The 23,163-nt window shown below is 35.9% G+C and overlaps 3 protein-coding genes and 2 long non-coding RNA genes across 18 annotated transcripts in view; 2 read left to right on the plus strand and 3 right to left on the minus strand.

Moving 5' to 3' along the window:
* Positions 1–805, plus strand: part of etv4 (ETS variant transcription factor 4) — a 32,683-nt gene extending 31,878 nt beyond the window's left edge. For 2 of the 3 annotated variants that reach the window (XM_087274663.1, XM_087274662.1), the window contains exon 12: positions 345–802. In XM_087274663.1, coding sequence (XP_087130789.1) covers positions 345–572 — 228 coding nt within the window. In that variant the 3' untranslated portion in view covers positions 573–802. 3 annotated transcript variants of the gene reach the window in all.
* Positions 1–1,468, minus strand: part of LOC141376814 (uncharacterized) — a 291,281-nt gene extending 289,813 nt beyond the window's left edge. For all 10 annotated transcript variants that reach the window (XR_015504210.1, XR_015504215.1, XR_015504214.1 and 7 more), the window contains exon 1: positions 1,236–1,468. This is a non-coding gene — a long non-coding RNA (uncharacterized LOC141376814). The remainder of the gene's footprint in view (positions 1–1,235) is intronic.
* A 1,089-nt stretch (positions 1,469–2,557) lies between these two features.
* Positions 2,558–20,451, minus strand: dhx8 (DEAH (Asp-Glu-Ala-His) box polypeptide 8). The gene is made up of 23 exons (XM_087276443.1): positions 20,302–20,451; positions 19,188–19,273; positions 19,011–19,083; positions 18,754–18,845; positions 17,318–17,424; positions 16,861–17,226; positions 16,623–16,767; positions 15,100–15,303; positions 14,918–15,005; positions 14,703–14,800; positions 14,452–14,599; positions 12,482–12,663; positions 12,205–12,399; positions 8,689–8,874; positions 8,294–8,504; positions 8,028–8,209; positions 7,761–7,901; positions 7,519–7,674; positions 5,940–6,077; positions 5,695–5,823; positions 5,094–5,290; positions 3,635–3,814; positions 2,558–3,545 (listed from the first exon to the last, which is right to left on the minus strand). Exons 1-23 carry the CDS (start codon positions 20,408–20,410, stop codon positions 3,326–3,328), a joined length of 3,633 nt encoding a protein of 1,210 aa, XP_087132569.1. The 5' UTR covers positions 20,411–20,451; the 3' UTR covers positions 2,558–3,325.
* Positions 20,452–21,628: 1,177 nt separating this feature from the next.
* LOC147834488 (uncharacterized) lies at positions 21,629–22,456 on the minus strand. Its single transcript, XR_015504220.1, has 2 exons — positions 21,937–22,456; positions 21,629–21,851 (listed from the first exon to the last, which is right to left on the minus strand). It is a non-coding gene; the product is annotated as an uncharacterized LOC147834488 (long non-coding RNA).
* The window catches only part of spata20 (spermatogenesis associated 20), a 75,995-nt gene continuing 74,544 nt past the window's right edge, over positions 21,713–23,163 (plus strand). For all 3 annotated transcript variants that reach the window (XM_087276446.1, XM_087276447.1, XM_087276448.1), the window contains exon 1: positions 21,713–21,970. In XM_087276446.1, the coding sequence (XP_087132572.1) occupies positions 21,765–21,970 (206 nt within the window). In that variant the 5' untranslated portion in view covers positions 21,713–21,764. The remainder of the gene's footprint in view (positions 21,971–23,163) is intronic.

Genomic DNA, 23,163 nt, shown 5'->3' on the forward strand with positions numbered 1-23,163 from the left:
GTGGCATGTGAACCAAGCAAAAGCTGATTGTGTGAGCCAGAGCTGGGCCAGAGATATTTTCTCTTCACTATATAAAAGATGGAGGCTGTACATTTATTTTAATGATAGCCAAGCTGGGAGCTCAAAGTCGTAGTTAGGCATTAGTTTGGGTTGGGTTTGTTAATAGGGTAAAATGTTGATTTTTTTACAGATGTGATCTGTATTTTATTCTGAAATTTGCCCGAGAATCAATGAAACTGTTAATCTCTGAAATGTTAGAATGGGTTTGGCATCCCAAACTGAGCATGATGTTTACTACTATATTATTTATTATTATTTAATTCTTGCCATTATTATTTTTGCAGGTGGCTGGTGAGCGTTATGTTTACAAATTTGTGTGTGAGCCAGAAGCTTTGATATCCTTGGCTTTTCCCGACAATCAGCGGCCAAGTCTGAAGGCGGAATTTGAGCGCTACGTCAACGAGGAGGACACTGTGCCACTGTCCCACCTCGATGAGGGAGTTTCTTACCCTCCCGAACCAGCTGCCACCAACATGGGCCCTCAGCCCTACTCCAAAGGCTACATGTACTAATGCCACCGACATTCTCCTTTGTTTCCCATCCCAGTTTACCACCCGCTGCACCTATTGCACATGCCCACCCCATCCTCTTGTATATAAGGCTATGTTTTATGTTTTTGTTTTGATTAAATTAATCTCATTAGGGACTCTGCATTCCTCTCACTTCTGAGGCCTATCTAATCTAAACACAATACTGTGGTTCAAGAGATTGCTTAATAAAACCCAATATTACTACTATAAAACGACAACAGTCTCTGTTTCTTATGTGTTTGGTGCATTTACTTGTGAGTCAATAATGTAATATACAAGAGTGGAAGTAAATAAAAAAAGTATAAATCTGACAGTATTACTTTTCTTCATACAGAATGTGTATGTAATGTATTTAACAAACATGATGTGATATCGTTAGAATAATATGATAAGAGCAGACATATTAACAAATAAGCAGTAATAATTTTTTCTAAAATAATAATCCTAAATTTGCGCATGCGCATTAAGTTGGATCGTGTCTTTCGCAACAGCGGGCAATGAAATAACTCAACACCCGAATTAATAGTTAAACAACTTTAACTATTTTGGTCCAATTTGCCTTAGCTTGCGTCTCACGTGCTATTATTTCTTCTTAAAAACACGTTGTTTAGACTCGACATGCCACATCTGCGATGTTTAGCCTACCTGTCAAACAGCAAACCAAGCTCTCAGCTCTCCAGCGATGAAATCCTTATATACACTCCGAAATAACGTAGTTTTTTCTCTTATTTTTGTCTCTTCGGTTTTTGGCTAAGTTACTTGTATCCCCTTCACTGTGTACTGTAACGCTTTCCGGTCGACAAATTAAGAAAAACACGCTTCACGTACGTACCACGTTCAACTTTCGCGCGGTAAGCTTCAGTCTGTACATGGTCCATATATGGGCAGTGCAATTTGATTGGCTAAAAGAATAAACATCTGACTGGCAAAAAAGAGGCACGTTTCAGCATGTCATTTCAGTTATTATTTTTACATAGCATTTTATTATTTTTTCAGCCTAATATTTATAGCCTTTTAATAAGAAGTGCATAATGCCCAAATATAAAACCTTGATAATCAGAAAAAAGTCAGTGCAGACTTTTACTTAATTTTGATGACTAGTGTTGGGGTAACGCATTACGGGTAACGCGAGTTACTTAACAGTATTACTTTTCTAAGTAAGGAGTAAAGTAAGGCATCACAATGAATCACGTAGTGAAAGGGGGATTGTGTTCATTATTTTTAACGCATCTAAGAAAAGGGGGACTGTCTCAATGGACAGTGATTTTAGGCAAATACATTAGTACAAAAGTAGCAAATATATTGCTTTAAACTGTCTATAATCTGTAAACGGCATATATACAGTAGCTCTGAGGTAAGGAAGTTCTCAGATAATATTCATTCATTTTCTTTTCGGTTTAGTCCCTTTATTAAGCTGGGGTCGCCACAGCGGAATGAACCGTAAACTTATCCAGCATATGTTTTACACAGCGGACGCCCTTCCAGCTCTGGGAAACATCCATACTCACTCATCCACACTCATACACTACGGACAATTTAGCCTACCCAATTCACCTGTACTGCATGTCTTTGGACTGTGGGGGAAAACAGAGCACCCGGAGGAAACCTTATCCTAATAATTATAATATTATCCTAAAATATTTTTTAATGTTTTTTTTTTTTTTTTTAATAAAAGTAAATGAAGGTGTAGTTTATACAGTGTGTTGTTAGTTGCAGAACTCCTATATTTAAAAATATTTTCTACTAAAACTGAATTTTGAGTAGGGCTCGGGATATTAATTGTTTGGCAAAATAAACATTTAATCAAACAAAACAGGATTAATTTTGAGCTGAATTTCGTTTTCAGCCAGATAAGCAGATGACACAACTTTTAAAACACTACCCTTTATTATTATCATTTTAAATGTAGATAAGTACGCATGTAATATTTTAAGCTCACTATAAATCAAAAACAATTCAAGAAGGCCTTTTTAAAAGACAGAGAGTTTAATTTAAGATGTATGACATAACAAAAGCAGAAACGATAGCAAAAAACTGCAGGACATTTCCACCCCATCACTTCCTGTAATAAAAGTTTTTATACAACATTTTCACAATGGTCCAATACACTGATCCTGTGTGCTGTTTAATTCAAACATTAAAACAGAAAAGAGGTCCCAAATAAGGATGTGATTCGTGTGTGATAAAAAAAAAGTAGTCGTAACATCCTGTTCACTTGTTTATGACCAGACTTCTGCAGAGAAACTAACTGAATTATTGAAAATCCTTTCCCTCTCAGCTCTTTAATCAACATCCACTGACCAGACAGATGTGCCGTCATCCGATTCTGTGACACACATGACTCGTCCACAGAATCTGCACAACAGTTGCTCTAATATTCTTGATAACTAATGAAAAAAGGACTGTTTGGCCTACAACACAAGGCTAAATATCCAATTATCATACACAAATGTACCCTAAGACTCAATGCCTACTGAAGCACATGCAGAAAACAGATGTATATAAAAATGAAATGCCTTGCAAAAAATAAGGGCAATTTCAATTTTTGAGGGGAAAAACTACAATAAATTTAAGCATGTGGTGCAAAAGAACAGGGCACATTATTTTCGAGTCTTTTAAACACATTTTTAGCTTCTGTCCATGTTATCCTCCACTTTGCTAGAAACACAAAATTGATATTTTGTTCAGCATCAGTATCAGACATTTGCAGTTCATGAAGACCTTCTGAGAAGATGCTAGCGTCGCCTGAAGGCTCTGGAGATTCTCCAGGCGTTTGGTTCCTCGTAGCGGTTGTAGAGAGGCTCCAAGCGCTGCTGCTTCTTCTGTTTGCTGAGGCGTGTGGGATCAGACACTTTGAAGAAAGCTGGAGCGAATTCTACAAGCCATCTTGGATCGATGGTGGTCACTTCCCTCATGTATTCTTTAGTGGTTAGCACAAGCTCATGGTACACCACCCTGAGAAGAAGGAAATAATAGTAAAAAACATGCAACATTGATACTAGCTGTGTAGTTAATACAGAAACAATCTCATCTTGTAAACGTACCATTCTGGTTGGCGGTTGAACAATGCGCTGGAGGGGTGGATGTAGACCACCTGCTGGTCTATGAGGGTCCTGTAACCTTCTTGAGGATCCTTTTTGGCTGCGTTCCGGAAGAAACCACTGCAGATGGCTTTCTGTACACGCACAGTAGCCTTACCGCACGATACCACATCCAGTTTGTGCCTGAAAACAAAATTTTATGATGTGTAATTATTAACAAAACGTAAAATAACTGAAGTCTAAGAGCTCAGAATTATAATTATTTGTATTAATAATTGTATTAATTCTTTGTGGATAAGAAATTCCACAATGCAGGTGTTAAATTATGCTTGTGTTGTTAATCGTTTCAATGTTTGTCCGATTGTTTTTGTGCCTTGATTCCTCAGATCAATGCTAACGCTCAACATATGTGGCGCCACCTGTCAGTGGTTATTGGATGCGCAGTAGGCGTTGCTTTTAAAATGTCTCTTTCCTTTTTTTGTGACTTTTAGCCAGTTGATTAGTTTCAGATTTCCAAACCAAGATTCTTGAGGTCACGTATTACCAGTTTTGTAAAGTTTTTTTCAATGTTTTTAAACAATTAATATGTGGTAAATCAGAATCAGGAAGAGCTTTACTGCTTGGTATGTGTACACAGAGTTTTAGTTAGTTAGTTTAGTTAGTTTTAATGACAGACGTCTACACAGTGCAACAAAGACAGTTAAAGGACAAAGACACAGATAATAAAGAAATAAAAAATAGGAAAACACAATTTTGACAAATATGTGTACAGTGTATTAATATATACAATAATGTACGTATAGCTATATTTTTTGTGCAAATAAAATTTTTTAACAATAAGTGTTGTTAAATAAATAGATGTACGTGTGTATAAATAGTGTGTTTCTCAAAGTGGGAGGGAATGATCCTTGTCTGTTTTTGTAAAGAATAGTGAGGTTAAGCGAAAAAAAAATTTCCTTCATTTTTTTAAAAAATGATTTCATTAATGTTTAATTAAATTCATTGGTTTTCTAGACTGATCTCATTTTATTATTTTGGGCCATGGGTTTCTGTAAAGTTTAATATCACTTCTCTTGATATTGTTTTTAAATTAAACTTATTAAATGCGTTTTCTTATTAGTTTTATTTTTGGTAATGAAAGTACTCAGCATGTTTCACTTCACTGACATTAATTCAATTAGTTAAGTGGCTTTAAAATATATGTCACCGTACAATATAAATGCTAAAAAACTTTGCATATTCTGCATGATAAAAGTATTCTTTTATTAAAACAAATTAACTAAAAAATGTAAAGTGGTTTAATCTGCATTGTCACGTGTAGACAGGTTGTTAGAGGCTGTGATTATGCAAATTGCCGCATTTTTAAAAGCTAAAAAAAATATTTATAATATTAAAAGCCTATCACAATCCAATTTAATTTAAAAAGCACAACCAAGCCTGTATAAAGTTCTGATCCCCTCACCTGTCCATGATGCCCAGCATCTGTTTGCGGATATCCTGTGCACGTCGGAGAGATCGGGCTTGAATGAAGTTCTCGTAACACCAGGGGTTGGAAAACTTGTTGTTCTTCCAGGAGTTATAGACAGCCAACAAAGTCAGGTGGTCTCCCTCAGGCTGGTGAAACTTGGCCTTCTTCTGGTCTGCCAGAGCTTGTTTGTCCTGAGATTGAAATCATTTTAGGATCAGTCTACTTGGATACCTTAAACTCTATGTAATGATATAATGTCAAGTTCACAACAAACCTGACAAGAGCATTCGAATCACATCAATTACTCTAGGTCAGTTGCGGGATGTTTTTCACCTCACTAATTTAAATTTTTTTTTTTAAATGGCAGAGAAGACATGATTAAGGCAAATTTATGCAAGATCGCAGCAAATGCATTGCAAAATTGGTCTCATCTGCACCGCTCTGCAGAAATTCACTTTTAATCCCGTGTTTGCATTGACTTTGTATGTAATCTACTCATGCATACACGTTTGGTATGAATTCACATTTGGTATGAAGCCAGCATAACTGTGCTTAGTGCACTACACATAGAAATGTGTGTGAGCTAAAATAGTACCTTTGGTCTGTAGAAGACATTCTGTACTGAAAGCATTGACACAATGGTCAGCATCTCTTCACTGCAGCCAAGATGGACAGACATGATCAACATCTTACAAAGCATGGGCTCCAGAGGAAACTCAGCCATCTGATGGGAACAGTGATAAGAAACTTAATACTGTATTCTGCAGATTAAGCAGCTACACCCAAAACCATGATAAGAGAACATTCCTAAGTTTCAGCAAAGAAAATGTGCACACTTACTCTACGACCAAGGCGTGTGAGTAGACCTTCATCATCCAGAGCGCCCAGAGTGTACAGCTGCTCCATGGCCGTGATGAGTGTCTCCATAGGTGGAGCATCCATAAAGTCAAATGACAACAGGTCATTGATGCCCATAGCCTGATTAGAGGACAGAGAAAATAGTGAATATTAAAAAAAGTCTTTTAATCAATGTTTAAAAGTGTTTGATCATTTTCACAGTATGTTTCAGATTGCAAACAAACAAAATACATTAATACTTGTGATGAATGAGAAAGAGACAGATGTGATATGTATAGCCAGTTCTCTGTACTCATATGCTATTCTGCACTTATATGCATAAATGAACCAGACTAAAAAGGCAGGGCACCAGGTTATGAAACAAAGGTTTAAAGGTAAGCAAGGTGTGTAAATGCCCCAATTACGCATTATGATGCAGCAAAGTTTATCTTTAATCTTTCTTTAACCCTCTTGTTGTCTTCGAACTCTGTATAGACCACAAATCAAATCTTAAAAAAAAAAAAAAAAAAGAAAAAAAGATTTTTTCATCAATGTTTAATCATTGGGCAACACTCTGAAGTAAAGGGAATACTTTCTAATGCTAAAAGTACCTACATGAGTGTGAAAAGTTTAGCAAGACAGTAATAGTAAAAAGCAGGAGATTCTTGGTATTGGAGTCTGCATGTGTGTGCCAGTAGTTTTTATGGTGTACAAATTGACCTGAAAGACAACTGTTGTATGCTAAACATGTACATCCTTCATGAAAATGTAAAGAAATAAATAAAGTTAATTTGAAATTGGAAAAAATGTAGGTTAAGAGGGGGTTAATGTAATTTAAATTCAATCAATTTAAAAAACATTGTTAAATATACCCTTTAGTAAGCATCAAGACGGAAACCTCTAAATTTATTTCACATAGATTTTGGTGATCTATTTACATGAACAGTATAAAATCTTAATATTTTGTATTATTGGTTATAACCTTACATTTAGTACATATCTAGAGGTGTGAACCTACACTGGTCTCACGGTTTGGTTCTGGTTATAATTATCATGCTATCGATTCGGTTTAATTCGATATCTTTTGAACAGCATGAGCATTAATAGCAAATAAACAAATGTAAACATCCAGCTCGCTTTCTGAGTGTTGTCGAGCAAGTTCTTATACACCCAGGGCTGCGATTGGTTCTAACGCTGTTCACCGATGAGCGACACTGATAAACAGCAGCGGCGATCGTCGATGATGCATGATTGATGCGGGGCTCTGAAGACACGCCAGTGTCAGTGAAAGACAAATGCACACATAGTGAACTGTGCAAAGTTTCTGTGTTTTAAGTAGTTGAAGTGTTTTAATTACTCATGCTCACCTCACCACAGTAAGCTATCGCAATAAAGCACATATGAGGTAAATGACATCAGTACAAAAAAAAACTGTTACGATCTATTACTGAACCGATTCCGAATTGCACCAAAGAAACAATTAATTTTGCCACCCCTAGTACTTACATATACTAAAATGTCTAAATAAAACCATGTTAAAATATAGTGTAACATGCTGTAATATTTTTGTGTGGAACTATACCTTGAGAGAAAGTACAGTGCTGGCCAAGTTGGTTCTTTGAATCTCAGGTACATTGGTTGTGAGCATCTCATCCCTGTAGGCACGTTCTGTGTAGAGTCTGTAACACTTCCCAGGGCCTGTTCTTCCAGCTCTACCTGCTCGCTGCTTAGCTTGAGCCTATGAACCATAAACATGAGGTTTAGGAGTCAAGTACCTTCTGATGAAAACAGCATCTAGACTGGGTTTATTGTAGTGGCTGATACCTGTGAGATGGGGGTCACCACTAGCTGATCAATGCCAGTTTTAGAGTTATACACCTTCTGCTTGACAAAACCTGGATCCACCACATAGTAGATCCCATCAATTGTCAAAGAGGTCTCAGCAATGTTTGTAGCAATGACCACCTAAGAACAGCACAGAAAAAGCAGAATGGTTTGTTAATGTGAATTAAAATCATGTAATAGAAATTTTCTGGGAATTCTAGATTAATGTTTGAGGTGACCAAAGAATGGAGAAACAACAGATGGTACCTTTCTACTTCCAGGTGGTGCTGGGTCAAAGATCCTGGTCTGCATTTCACTGGGCAGGGCAGAGTAGACTGGGAGAATGATCAGCTCTGGAACATCAGGACCGAGAGATTTCATTCTTTCATAAAGGATCTCACAAGCCGTGTCAATCTCCTCCTGACCCGTCAGGAACACCAAGATATCACCTGCACAATTAATAATTTTTATTAATTGGAACTGTTTTTCAAATTTAATAATTTTGTTTTGTAGAATTGTGTTTGAAAGCTTACCTGGAGGTTCAGTGAGGTGAATCTGCATGACTGTGATCAGACTGGCATCCAGATAGTCAGTTTCAGGTTCTTTTGTATACAAAACCTCTACCGGGTATGTACGACCAGGGATTGTAAAAATAGGTGCTTCATAAAAGTACTGTGAGAATTTCACGGCATCCAGTGTGGCAGATGTCACAATGAGCTTCATGTCAGTTCGTTTCTGTACAGTCTAAATAATCAAAAAAGGAAAGAAAAACAAGACAGTGTAAAATAAAAGAAAGTAAAAGAGTAATTTCCTTAAAAAAACACTAACAATAGTTGGTATTTTAAACAATATTTTAAACAATACTCCAACATTCAGAATTCTGAACAGTATAGAGACTGACTAACAAAGTCTAAAATGTGAATTGTACCTTCTTGAGAAGGCCGAAGAGCACGTCTGTGTGGATGGTCCTCTCATGGGCCTCATCCAGCATAATGATGGCATACTGGCCCAGATCAGGGTCAATAAGACACTCTCTTAACAGCATACCGTCCGTCATGTATTTAATGACTGTCTCAGGACTAGTGCAGTCCTCAAAACGGATGGTGTAGCCAACCTGTGCAGGCACAAAAATGAATGCTCAGAACGTTATATTGAAATGTTTGTAAATTGTTGTCTATACTGTCAAAATACTTGTAGTATAAACTAGGGATGAGTAATGATTCGAATTGTCCCAAATTCATTAATTGAAAACTAGCTTGCAAAGGCTATTGATATTTCTAAAAGGGATCACAGAACACTTTATTTTAGGCATACGGGTACAAGCATGTACAGTTGAGGTCAGAATTATTAGCCCCCTGAATTATTAATCCCCGTTTATTTTTTCCCCCAATTTATGTTTAACGGAGAGAAGATTTTTTTCAACACATTTCTAAACTCAATATTTTTTATGACTCATTTCTAATAACTGATTTATTTTATCTTTTCCATCATGACAGTAACTAATATTTGACTAGATTTTTTTCGAGATACTTCTATACAGCCTAAGTGACATTTAAAGGCTTAACTAGGTTAAGTAGGTTAACTAGGCAGGTTAGGGTAATAAGTAGGGGTGTAACGATATTAAAACCGAACCGAAATATCGCGATACACCAACCACGACACGTATCGCGAAACTCTCGTGGCGTACCGCGGTACTCTCACGCCCCCTGCTGCCCATTGTTGAGGTTGACGTCACTTGTCTCTAACTAATTGAACCAATTTAAACAGATCTTTATTATCATATTTGATTAAATTGTTTTAGTAATGATGAGGATTTGTTCTAAATATTATATTCTAAAGTTAGTATTTTAGTGAATGTCATGTCATGTGACTTGAGTAAGCATCACACTCGTTACTACTGGACGCAGGATGGCTGCTTCACATAGTACTGAGATTGCAGATCCCCCAGACACATTTAAGTCATCTGTGTGGAAACATTTTGGTTTTCCAGTTGAGTACAGGAATAGAATTCGTGTCGTAGACAAAGCCTTACTTGTAAGGAAAAACATTTAAAAAGTGTGGTAATTTCACAATGTGAGGGTGTAAGCAACAGAACTGCCAACAAAAGTGATTTAATGTACAAAAGTAAAACTAGAATAATGCCCGAATATACAAAAAAAGAGAAATATTTACACTAATAAAAATAATATAATAAAGTAACAAATTCAAACAAAAGTATCAAACAAAAATTAGTTAAACTCGAGCAAGGGGGTGATAGTGAAGACAAACAAAAGAAATAAATATAATAAAACAATTCTAACTCATGAATAACCCCTCTTACCTCGCTAAAACTGATGAAAAGAAAAAAAAGGTCTTCAGCGCAGTGCGCCGCATTCTTCCATATACTGAATAAAATAAACAAAGATGACCTTCACCTCTTACCTGATGTCTTTAACAATACATTTTCTACGTGTTTGCAAAATAGAAATCGTATGACATTTTCCCTATCCACCTTACACTAAGACTGAACTTGAGGAGATACAGCTATATTGTCGGAGCTAAAAAATAATATACAAATCAATTGAAATAAAAATGTACAAACCTCACAAAATTTCTTAAAGTGGGCAAAAGTAATGCAAAATAATTTTACCCAAACGAAAGTTAAGCAAAAACAACGAAAATCATAATCATGTCAGAAAAATACACGAAAAACGAGATCAAAGGAAAAAGCGCTCTCTCTCCCGCTCTTCCTGACAAGCTTTTTACATTCCCGCGCTGCGTCACCAAATGATGATAGATCGGTCTCCTGACCAATCAGCTGTCAAAAAGGCGGGCCTACAGAAATGACAGGCATCAGCTGTCGTGAAGGCGGACCTAAATAAATGACCGGCATAGAGAGAGCGGGAGAGAGAGAGAGATCGGGAGGCAAACATACAGCCGGCTACAACCCTAACATTAGTTTCAGACACAACCGCAATGTATTTTACTGGTGAATATGTCATGAAAAAACACTTTACAAACACAATATATGTATATTTTTCGTTAATTTAAACGGAAACCTATCTATCTAAATGAAACCATATAATCAAAAATGAGCGTCTGTGTCTGCACAGAGATCAAGTCTCTCATCGCAGAATGTGGATATTATGGTGTTTTTGAAGAAGATCTTTCACTAGTCTACACTGCAGTTATTTATTTAATTTTAGTTTACTTAGTTAAGATGGCTGCACTAAAGAGAATAGTTTTTTTTTCTGACTAGTCTATATTGGAGGTATTTATTTAATTCTAGTTGTTTACTCGGGTATCCTGACTGTACTAAAAATGCGATGACAAAGTTAATAAAGAAAAAGGTAAGATGTTCTTGTTATTAAGTAAATTGTCCCTTAGCATTGCTGTTAGCATGACATCAACCCTAACCCCACAGCAAACAGAAACCAAACCGTACCGAACCGAACCGTGGCTCCAAAACTGTGAACCGAACCGAACCGTGCCTTTTGTGTATCGTTATACCCCTAGTAATAAGGCAAATCATTGTATAACGATGGTTTGTTCTGTAGACGAAATATAATTTAAAAAAATATATAGTTTAAAGGGGCAGATAATTTTGTCCTTAAAATGGTTTTTAAAAAATTAAAAACTGCTATTATTCTAACTGAAATAAAACAAATAAGACTTTCTCCAGAAGAAAATATATGATTAGACATACTGTGAAAATTTCCTTATAGTGTTTAATATCATTTGGGAAATATTTAAAAAATAAAATAAAACCAAAGGAGGGCTAATAATTCTATTCTAAAGACTTTAACTGTATATGTATATTAAAGTACAAATAAAATCAGACATAACCATATGATTTTGTTTGCTTACATTGCTAGTTTTGCGGTAAACAAATCATCTGTGCAAGTCTTTAAGAAAAAAAAAAGTTTAACATTGTAATCTAAAAATGAAACCTAAAAAAAAAAAAGTTCCTGTTTTTTTCCATTAATATATATATATATATATATATATATATATATATATATATATATATATATATATATATATATATATATATATATATATATATATATATATATATATATAGTTCTCTGACTAATATTGATGCATCCTAAATGGTGGGCTGTATTAACTAGTATGGTTTAAGCAATGTTGATTAGGCAAAACGATATTTTCCTCATTTAATTGACTGGCAATAAAGTCACACAGAAATAGACACCTGTTCTCAGGTCCATATTTATGTTATATTTCTATAGTATTCATATCACAGCCTTTTGCGATTTGCTAAATCACAATGTTTCATATCATGATTACTATTCAATTTTGATTAATTGCACAGCCCTCCATAATACAGAATAAGCCCACTTACAAATAAATATCAATATTGAATTGACCACTTTTTTTTAATTGTTAATTGAAAAAACTATTTAACAAAAACTATTTTTCACCATTCCTAGTAATGACCTACCTCTTGACCTAAACAACAACCGTACTCTTCAGACACTCTTTTAGCCACAGACATAGCAGCCACTCTTCTGGGTTGTGTGCACCCAATCTTCCCTCGTGTGGTGTATCCTGCTTCTGCCAGGTATTGTGTGATCTGAGTGGTCTTCCCTGAGCCTGTCTCACCAATAACAATCAGGATCTGATTGTCATGGACAGCCTGTAAAAACACAATGGTTGAATATATGGACAGAACTAAACTGAAATCTGGCACAAATATCCCCATCACTATTGAGTCCCACCTGAATGAGCTGCTCTTTCAGCTTGTAGATGGGAAGACTCTCTCTCTGCTCCAGAATAGAAAGTTGCGTCTTTTTTCCATAGGAGGCCTTGTTGCCACCAAAAGCATGTTTCTTCCATTCAGGGATATCATTGGGCATCATACCTATGCCCCTCATGTTGGCAGCAATCTGCCTGCCGTCAACTGTGTGAAGACAAGAAAAAGCATTTGTTATGGACGAACAAAGACAGTAATAGACTTGAGCTCATACAAGGCCAGAGGGCATATGAGAAGCAGAGATAGTGTTGTTATGTGCAAGCCAGTCACCATCTGCCTCGATAGCAGACCTCAGGAAATCAGATGGCCATCTACGAACTCACTAAACCACAGAATGGACTAATCGGAAGGAGGTTTATCTGGAGTGATCAGTGTTTTCATATTGCACAATGTTTTATTGATTTTTAAGCACAGAACATCCGTTTACTCATACAATCCTACTTCACCATTTTTATATATTTAGTCTTCATATGTTATTAGCGAAATCTTTTCAACTACATTTCAAACAATATTCATATAAGGATCACATTGCAGCCCAGAATACTAATTATTGCAATTTTAATAATCCAATTGCCTATTCATTAACCATTTGTCAGCAAGACGATTTTACAGCTTTATTTAATCATTTAAAATAGATACAGTTTTTATATAATTAACGATCCTTTTAAATATTTTATTGAATAGGTCAGATAATATATGTATACTATACATAAATCAATGTTACACTGAATTATGGTGAAATATGTCACCCATTTTCTAAAATACCATTGTCACAAAGGAAATTTAAAAGAGACAATACAATTTTATACCAAATAGAGCATCTTGTCTTTGACATATATGTGGATTCACATAATATCCTAGGATAATAGAGCTGTGGCGAAAAATTGATCGAGAAATCGAATCTGCAATTTTCAAAATGCATTGTTAATATCTCTTGAATTGATTCTGAGCTTAGATTTCAACAGCAGATGGCTACTACAGGGCAGGCTAGTTTTTAACCAGACAGTCAAAAGCTCATGAGGTATAGTGGCCGGGATTAATGTAAATACAGCTCCTCCTTCTAATTTACTTAAATCTTTATCACTCTAACAATATTAATAACGGGCAGCACAGTGGCGCAATCGCCTCACAGCAAGAAGGTCGCTAGTTCGAGCCCCGGCTGGGTAAGTTGGCATTTCTGTGTGGAGTTTGCATGTTCTCCCCGTGGATGCTCCTGTTTCCCCCACAAGTCCAAAAAAAAAAAAACATGTGCTGTAGGTGAATTTAATAATCTAAAATTGTCTGTAGTGTATGTGTGTGAATGAGTGTTTCCCAGTGATGGGTTGCAGCTGAAAGGGCATCAGCTGAGTAAAACATATGCTGGATAAGTTGGCAGTTCATTACGCTGTGGTGACTCCTGATTAATAAAGAGACTGAGTTGTAAATAAAATGAATGAATGAATGAATGAATATTAATAATTATTTTAGGATCAATTTGTAAGAAAATGGCTGCAATCATAGTACGGCTGTTTGTAGAGCATAAAGCAGAATTAGCTGTTAAAAACTAAGCTGAGAATCAATTCAAGAGAAAATAGCGATGCATTTTGAAAATCTCAGAATAGGTATAGGACAATATAAGATTCAAATGGAAGATAACCTTGGATGAAAATGTGAGTTTGTGATTACTGCTCTAAAATATGTTTGTTTTAAATGCCTGGGTAAAGACAACTAAAAAACTAAATTTTTAGAAAAAAAAACAAACAAACTTGCATATACAGCAGGAACGGTATAACAGAAGACTTTAGTGGTTTTAAAACCTTGACTTTTCCAAACCGCAGTAAACCTTGAAACTGGTAATTGTCCTATGCCCATCTCAGAATCACAGCAGAATTGAATTCTCAGAAGATTTTTTTTTTTTTTGCCAAAGCTTTGCAAAAGTAAGTTTGAATGTCTTACCGTCAGGCAGTGGGTCCACCCAGTGTTTATTAAGGCCCATGGGGATGGAGTCCATTTCAGCCTCCCGTTGGGCCTGTTTTACTTCTCTTCGCTCTTTGGCCAGGGCACTCTGCATCATAGCTGCTTGGGAGAGAGATCCATCGGGGTTCTGCCAGGAAAAAAAATAATATATCCATGTGTGAAGTCAGAAATGTGAAGTGTTTTTGCTTCATATAATGCAGCTGTAGAGTGAGAGTGCAATCTTGACAAACCTTGACAATCTTGACAGGACTCATGTCCATGCTCTGTTTGGTATGTCCCCTTAGAAATGGAGGTTCCTCTTCCACCAGCTCAATCTCTAAGTCCTCATCTGACAGACAAACCAGAAAAACATTGAGAAACTCTTCGTGCAGCTACAGGCATTTTATGAAAAAATGATTTCTGATAAGTTCAGAATAAAAAGACCAGTGCAGAATGCATCTCATACCTTCCTCATCATCTACCTTAGGCAAAATTCCTGTCTCTTCATCGAAGTCTGGGAATTCTTCTTTAGACAACACATTAGCAGCAATCATCTAAAAGTAGACAGACCAACATGCATGTTTAAACGAATGCCAAGAAGAAAAAAAAAGTTTTGAATTATTTTTCACATTAAAGATTGTCATGCACCTGTTTGATTTCCCATTTCTCTGGATCAGATATCTTGGTTAGTCGTTTGCGTTCTAGCGTGTCGTCCTCAACCTCAGGAGCATGGCCAAGGTTAAGATTGGTGGGTCTGTCAGGATTTCTCATAGCGGACTCTTCCTGACCTTCTCCACCCACATTTCTCCTCCTGTTGGGGTTCAGATCTTCACCAGTGTCCTGGTCAACATCCTTGTAAATGAAGACAAAACACAACATGAATTACTATCCTAAATTTTGACAATGGACTAAAACAGAAATATTTTCTGTCCTTTGCTGAAAGGTTTTTATACTGGCAAGTATATTTTCAAAACTATCCCCATTCACAGAAATGACTAAAATGCTGTAATGTGCATGCCAGGCTGTTTTTAGCCATTCTTCTTTTAGATGACAGATGCTCATACATGATTTAGCAAAACCATCTCTTTTTTTAAGACTGTATGATGTTGAAGAAAACGTTTTATCCAATAGCAGGCTATTTGAAGTGATATTTAATATGTGAAATAATACTTTAAAAAAATAAAACCATGTGTTTCATATAATTCCAGAGAAAAGAAAGCATCACAACAAGTTTTGAAATGTATACTTATACATGGTTTCCGCTACATCAAAGACAATAGAATACACAAGATGTGTCACTCTTATACTTTTGAATGGGGAAATGTGTAACAGTCAATACGGCGAATAAAGCCCGCCTTGTAGTACAGGAGCCCATCAGTGATCACTATATGGCAAATAAAGCCGGCCTTCTAGTACTGGAGCCAATCAGCGATCGTTATAGAAAGACAATTCTCCGGGGGAGTGGCTTGGACTAAACGTGAGTCCTTTTTTTAATACCAGGTTAAAAATTGCAATAAAACGTATTAAAATGTAAGTGAATTGTAACAGAGCAAACTTTTCTGTAATCGTAGAAGTGCTGTGCTTTATTTGTTTAACCCTTTAAGGTTACATGCTAACTGACTGAAAGGGGTGCGAGATGCGTGAGGCCAGCAAACATGACGTAACTTTCAGTTATGATGAACACAATTTCCATAATTATAATTTATTTATAAATAAAGGTCTGTGGATCTGCATACAATTACTTTATCTTGCTGGAGTTTAAGGCTGTTTCAATTCACTTTACTGCACGAACAGAGGAAATCAGCACGCAAGCAAAGAGATTTGCATGCTTGCATTACATGAATGCGATCTCAACTTTTTAATACTGCTCTCACGACATTTGTCATTAAAATAACACCATAGGTAGTAGTAAGATCTGTGTAAAAGGCCTGCCACCACAACTGAAAAATCCTAGAGGAAACACTGTTATGCATTAAATCACTTGTTTATAGCAAACCATTGCAGTAGGTATAGCCCGATATGTACAAGTATATCATTTTAATCAAAAATTTTCAATGTACAGCACAGTCTGAACGTTTTTTAGTTTGACCAGAGAGGTCTCAAAAGTGTGTTTTCAGGCCCCTATGTTGCAGTTCTCGCTCACAGAGTCTATAAAGATAGAGCTCACTCACCTTCATGCTCAGACTTGTTTTGGATCCAGTGAAGGACAACACCTTGACTTTGACTCTTTGACCTTTGCTGACCACATCAGCCACATTTGCCACACGACCCTCTCTCCTAAGCTCAGAAATATGGACCAAACCTTCCCAGCGTTTCCTGTACAGATGGAACACAGAAGAAAAAAATAAGACTAAATAAGTATAACACTATGCCATTATCAAGATCAACAGCCTCGTATCTAAAACATACCTAAGTCCTTCCAACTGCACAAAGCAGCCAAACTGCATGATACTGGTGACTTTGCCATTGTAGATATCAGCCACAGACGGCTCCTCTGGTGGAGGGCGGTCCACATGTTTGTCCTTCCAGCGGTCTGAGCCTTTGTCTCTGTCTGTGCGAGCTGGACTCCTGGATCTGCTGCGAGAGTGCCAGCGGCTCCTGCGCTTTCTCCTGTCCCTCTCATTAGAACGAGATCTAGAACGGGAGCGAGAGCGATGGCGTCTCCTTCGGTCTCTATCTCTGTCCCTCTCCCGATCTCTGTCTCGATCCCGATCTCTATCTCTGCTCCGGCTTCTGCTCCTCCGCTTCTTCCTACTGCTGCTGCTTGTTTCAGATCTAAGACGAATGACAATTATATTTAAAAAGAGAATAACGTTGTTGTAAAATCAGTTTCAAGTGTTTTATGTTAAAGCACAGATATCCTCACCTGTGTTTACTGCTGCTAGGTTCTGTTCCACTAACACTGGGCATAAACATCTCCAACTCTTTCATAGCATCTGCAGCAACTTTCACATCATCCTCATCCAGCATATTCTAGCCAGAAGAACAGATATATCTTAGTTTATGAGCTGTAGGTATTCACTGAAATACAGTTGGGCTACTTAACAAGCTTAAAGCATGCATCTCTTTTATGTACACTTTATATTCCTGCAGCTTGAATGTGATTGGTTGATCACTCCTTCTGTTTATCTTATTTATTTATTTCACTTTATATATTTACTACAATCATTTTTGTGTGAACTTTTATGTTTAAGTGTGTGTTCTATTGTGTCAGCTATTGCTATAAACCAAATTGCCCCTTGGGAACAAATAAGAAACTCCAATATAATATCTGGGTCTAAAAGGAAAAAAAAAGTTTTTGAGCCCCACAAAAACTAAGAGCATAAAATTATAATTATCTAATATTTTTACCATGTTTTACAGAAAATGCTTACTGAATTGTCATTCCCTAAAAAATACTTAAAGGCAATAAAAAAGTATTTAATTATCATTTTAAGTCATTATACTTTCACTAAATCCTTCAATCTAATGTTTTACCCATTTGTCAGAAGGTGTAATTACGTAATTCTTTTTATAAGTTCAGGTCGGAAAAGTATGTAGTTTCATTATTACAGAAATACGTCAGTTACATTAAATGATGATGGAAATTATTTCAATTAGATTTAATAGTTTTTGTTTTCACAAACATTATTTGAAACATTCTAGTAGACACATACATTAAATATACTGCCTATGAGTTAGGGCTGCATGATATTGGAAAATTCTAACATTGCGATATTTTTTAATTCTGCAATGCGTACTGCGATATGAATATAATTTCATAAGATTAGTTGAATAAATGTTCAGAAAAAAAAATATCATTTTAGATTGATTGGGATGATTCTGTAGGGGAGTGCATAAATTATAATAAACAATCTACAAGCATAGATAAATTCAATAAGAAAAAGGATGCCAATTAAATAAACAGTCTTATTGTTATCCGAGCAGTCGAACTGTATTTAGAAATACAGTAAATGAAAAGACAAATGTAAAATAATACTGCATCATCTTCATTTTTAAACGAAACAATTTTTTTAAGCCTGAATGCTTTTATACCACTCATACAGTTACAGGCCTTGAAAACACTTGCAAAATGATCCAATATAATCCAGACTCAACATTGCATATACTCATGATGTGACTATTGCGAATGATCACATTGCAATATCGATGCTGAAACAATATATTGTGCAGCCCTACTATGAATATAACATTAATAATTAATTTATATAATATTATAACTTGGAATAGACACCAAAATGTGACATTTTTCACCTAAATAAGCCAAATATGTATGCATTAAGGTAAATTATAAATAAGTACCCTGGTAGTAGGATTATCAGGTCTGCAGAGAGCTGGGAAAAGCTCTTTCAGCTTGTCTTTTTCATTTTTTGGCTTAGCCGCAGGAAAAGAGGCTGTACATAAAACATAAAATCACATAAAACATGACAATTAAAAAAAACAATAATAATTTAATATCACAATATGGCAAGAAAAATGCAAAAAGCCTGACTCGCTTAAAAATGTTGGTGAAATCAATATGAGCTGCTATTCTGTAAACTGATCCAAAATGCACTTACCTTTACTGGTAGATGCTTTTGCAGGAGGGCGCATTGTTTGAATGAGACGAAGCAAATTGCCGATGAGTGAATCCTAAAAAAGACAGGTCAAATTGGCTTAATTAGTCCCACAACTGCAACAAAGATTATGAAACCTAGTACAATGATATTATTTAATGATTAATTTATATTATTTACCGTGAAATCTGCTCCATTCTTAACCAGTGCTGACTTAAATCCATCAAAGGCTGTGTTTTTCTCAGCAAGACTGATTACAAACTCAGCTGGAAGACATAAAAAGCAACGAACTGTTAACACAGACTTCTTTAGTGGTTTGTTAAATTTATCAAGTAAATTTAATTGCTGGTCCATTCCGCTGTGGTGACCCAGGATAAATCAGGGACTAACCTGAATTGAGGTAAGGTTGATTTTATATTAAGATATTCGAACGTTCTCCTTAATAATATAATTTCAGAAAATTATTTTTTGCAAATTCTAAATAGTGAAATCATATTAGCTGCCAATGACCATCAGACTACACCCATGTTCAGTCAAATAAATAGTGCTGTACTGATGTTGTTTTGAAGTCATACTGACATGGTACTTCAGACTGAATATTCAAAATACCATAGTAAACAATATCGGGAGCATGTCACAAGTTGTTACTGAAGGAATGTGTGAATATAAAACCAACTCTACTTCAATCTAAGCCGAAGGACATTCTGTGAGTGAGTGAATGTTTACTCCGAGTTAAAGAGATGGTTTACCCAAACAAATTAAATTTACTTGCCCTCCAGTGGTTCTAAACCTTTAAGAGTTTCTTCTGTTGAGCACAAAAGAAGATGTTTCGAAGAAAGCTATAGACCTGAATCAGTCCATTTTAGATTTTAGGAGAAACAAATATTGTGAAAGTCAATGGTTACAGTTGTCCAGCTTTCTTCAAAATATCATGTGTGTGCGTGCGTGCGTGTGTTCAACAGTACAAACTCACGAACATTTGACACAAGTAAAGAGTGAGAAAATGATGACAGGATTTTTGTTTTTGGCTGAATTATCTCTTCAAGACCTTACAGAACTCCAAAAGCAACACTGTTGTATTTTAAAATAAACAATCTGCAAAGTAGCTCTGAAAATAATAAACAAGCCCACATCACTGCCCATAACACGCTTTAAGTTATAATATAATACAGAATTAGACTGTAAAGTAACAACGTGTAACGACGTACAATCCTTGACTGTACTTGTGGAATGAGGCTAACCAGCTAACGTTAGTTACCAACGTGACACGGTCACGGTAGATTCATAAACTTACCAAGGTCCTTATCATTTATTCCCAAATGGTTGTCAAGTTCAGTACAAACTTTAGACACCAGAGACAAATATTCGAGCTTTTTGAGCTCGTCTTCTCCGATCTCTGCCATCTTCAGCAATGTTGTTGTTTTTCACCGGAAGAAAATGGCACTGCTATCGCTCGTCCGGTAACTTCTTATTCCGGGTTACATTACAATCGCCCTCTAACGGTCAAAGGAAATATTGCTAAATGATTTGTGTGTACATCTTTCATAATAAAATTATTTGTTGAAAAATACGGTAACACGCCAGGATTTGTTTATGAGCACGAATTAACTACGTTAGCTAACATGCACAAGCACTGAACAACACACACACACACACACACACACACACACACACACACACACACACACACACACACACACACACAAATTAACCAGGGATTTGCAGCACTAACCTACTAACCATAGTTTGGCATCTGTAGTGAAATTAATTCGCTAAAACAGTTGCACTTTTAATCTTTCTAAGAGAGTTAGTTTATGATCTAATTAATGTTAACAAAGGAACCGTTAATTTTCCTTCGGCTTAATCCCTTCATCAGGGGTCACTACAGCGGGATGAACCACCAACTTATCCAGCACGTGTTTTACACAATGGATGCCCTTCCAGCTGCAACCCAGTACAGGGAAAGATACACATTCATTTAGACACATATACTACGGTCAATTTAGTTTATTCAAATCTTTTTATTGTTTACAGGCATATTTGGATTGTGGGGGAAACCAGAGCACCCAGAGTAAATTGATCTAAAAGCCAATAAGCCATACATATTTTAACCACTTAAGAGTAAATAGTGAGAAATTTGAGGGGGGAAAAGGGTTACACACAAATCCTCTTGTTTTCCCAACCGTTAACCTAATTGTTTCAATTTAAGTGAATTGAACATAATAATAATAAGTTGTCCAAAAAATCTCACAAAGTGTGTTGTTGCAGCTCATTTTAAATACAGCAGTAGTTTGAGCCAATTTTTAAAGTACAGTCTAGGAGGAATTTGTTGCAGGAAAAAAAAGTTTTACCGAAAATACAGTACACAATAGATATAGATATAAGTTAATCAAATAAGATGGTTTTAATTCAATTTCAGTTTGTTCAATTAAATTGCCCTAAATGTAATATATAAAAAATAAACATGATGTGTTTATTTCAGATTAGCCACCACTTTCTCTTCAAGAAGTAGCCTATTATGTGATTTGGGTTAAACAAACATATACATTTGTAAACTAAATAATACCAATTCATAACAATAAAAAAGAAACAAGAGAGTACGCAAACGTGACAAAAACCAGTAAAGTTTGATCTATTGGTTTAATGGTGGATTTAAAACAGATCTAGCGCGACATCTAGTGTTGCAAGTGTGAACTTCAGGTCACCCAATAACAGCTCCTGCGTGAATCCGCACCACGCGCAGGTCTGTGCGGATCTATGATGCTGATGAGACTGAGCTCCGCATGGTCAACATCACCGACCACCATCAAGCACATCTCACAGGCCAAGCTCTTCACCAGATCCCTGCGAAAAGACAACCATCATACTTTAACCAAGAACCGGTGCGCTCGACTACCACACGACTACTGGTTTGGCCAAAAGTCAGTACCTGTCAGTACCAGATTGTCCTGGGACAGCTTCAGGTAGGCACTGACCTCTGACACCGTCGTGCGGTAGGCCAGTTGCTTAATGTGTGAGCCCGTGTTTCCACAGCCGATTATAAAACACTACAGGCTTCGTTAGCACTGCAGCTAACAGATCATGACTGAATGATTCAAACCCTAGTAAGCTGATGACGTCCACATATGCTTTCCATTGTACACATTTACGTTAATTAGGCTACATATTAAAAGATGAATGTCCTGATTAGCTTACAAAATTTTAGACAGTCCTTGTTTACACCCTGAACGTATGTTACTGTGAGCTTTTAACTGTTCCTCAAGTTTGTTTACAAATTAAAAACTGACATGCTTTTGCCTGAACTGCTTTGCTGGCTAGTTTAAGCAAGTCTTAGCCGGACAGACATTTGGAAAGTTTACCAGACTGAATTAAAACCAGGCTTGAACACCATTAAAAAGGTGGTTTAAGTTTGTATTGTTTCAGCAAATATGCTTTAATTTGTATGCTTCAAAATAAACAGTGTAGATTTCATATGTATTTAGTTATGTATTTTATTTGTTTATTCATTTAATGATTTATTTATTTATGAATTTATTTATTTATTTATAGTAATTCACTGGTTCCCTTTAAATTAAAGTTATCTGTAGTAGGGCTGGACAATATATCGTTTTAGCATCGATATTGCATGTGCATCCGCAATAGTCACATCGCAGAGATCTGCAATGTCGAGTCTGAATTATAGTTAACAAATTGTAGTTATTTACTGTATTTATACATAATTTATATGATTTATGCAACAACAAAAAAACCTTACTCAGAATTTTTGTCTTGTTTTGAGTTCAAATATCTACATTTTAAAGCAAAAACAAGATTATTTCACTTACCCCACTGGCAGATAATTTAGCTTGCTTAAAAAGACAAAAACAAAATAAACTCTTAATTTGGACTTATTTCTTCTGATGGTTAAAACTAAACAATACTTTGGCTTACTCTAAGAATATATTTGATATTTGGACTGGAAATTAGAAAAAAACATAAGAAAAGTATATTTTTTATTGTAATTAATCAATTTCTGTATCTGCATAGTGTTAGACTCCCCATTAAACTGTCAAATAGTGCTATTCAAACCATCTTGTGAAACTGTATTCACATTGCAATATTTATTACAGAAAAATAAATTATTGCACAATATCATATTTTTCTAATATCAAGCAGC

The sequence above is a fragment of the Danio rerio genome, chromosome 12, assembly GCF_052040795.2.
Source record: "Danio rerio strain M-AB ecotype USA chromosome 12, GRCz13ab, whole genome shotgun sequence".
Taxonomy (NCBI): Eukaryota; Metazoa; Chordata; class Actinopteri; order Cypriniformes; family Danionidae; genus Danio; species Danio rerio.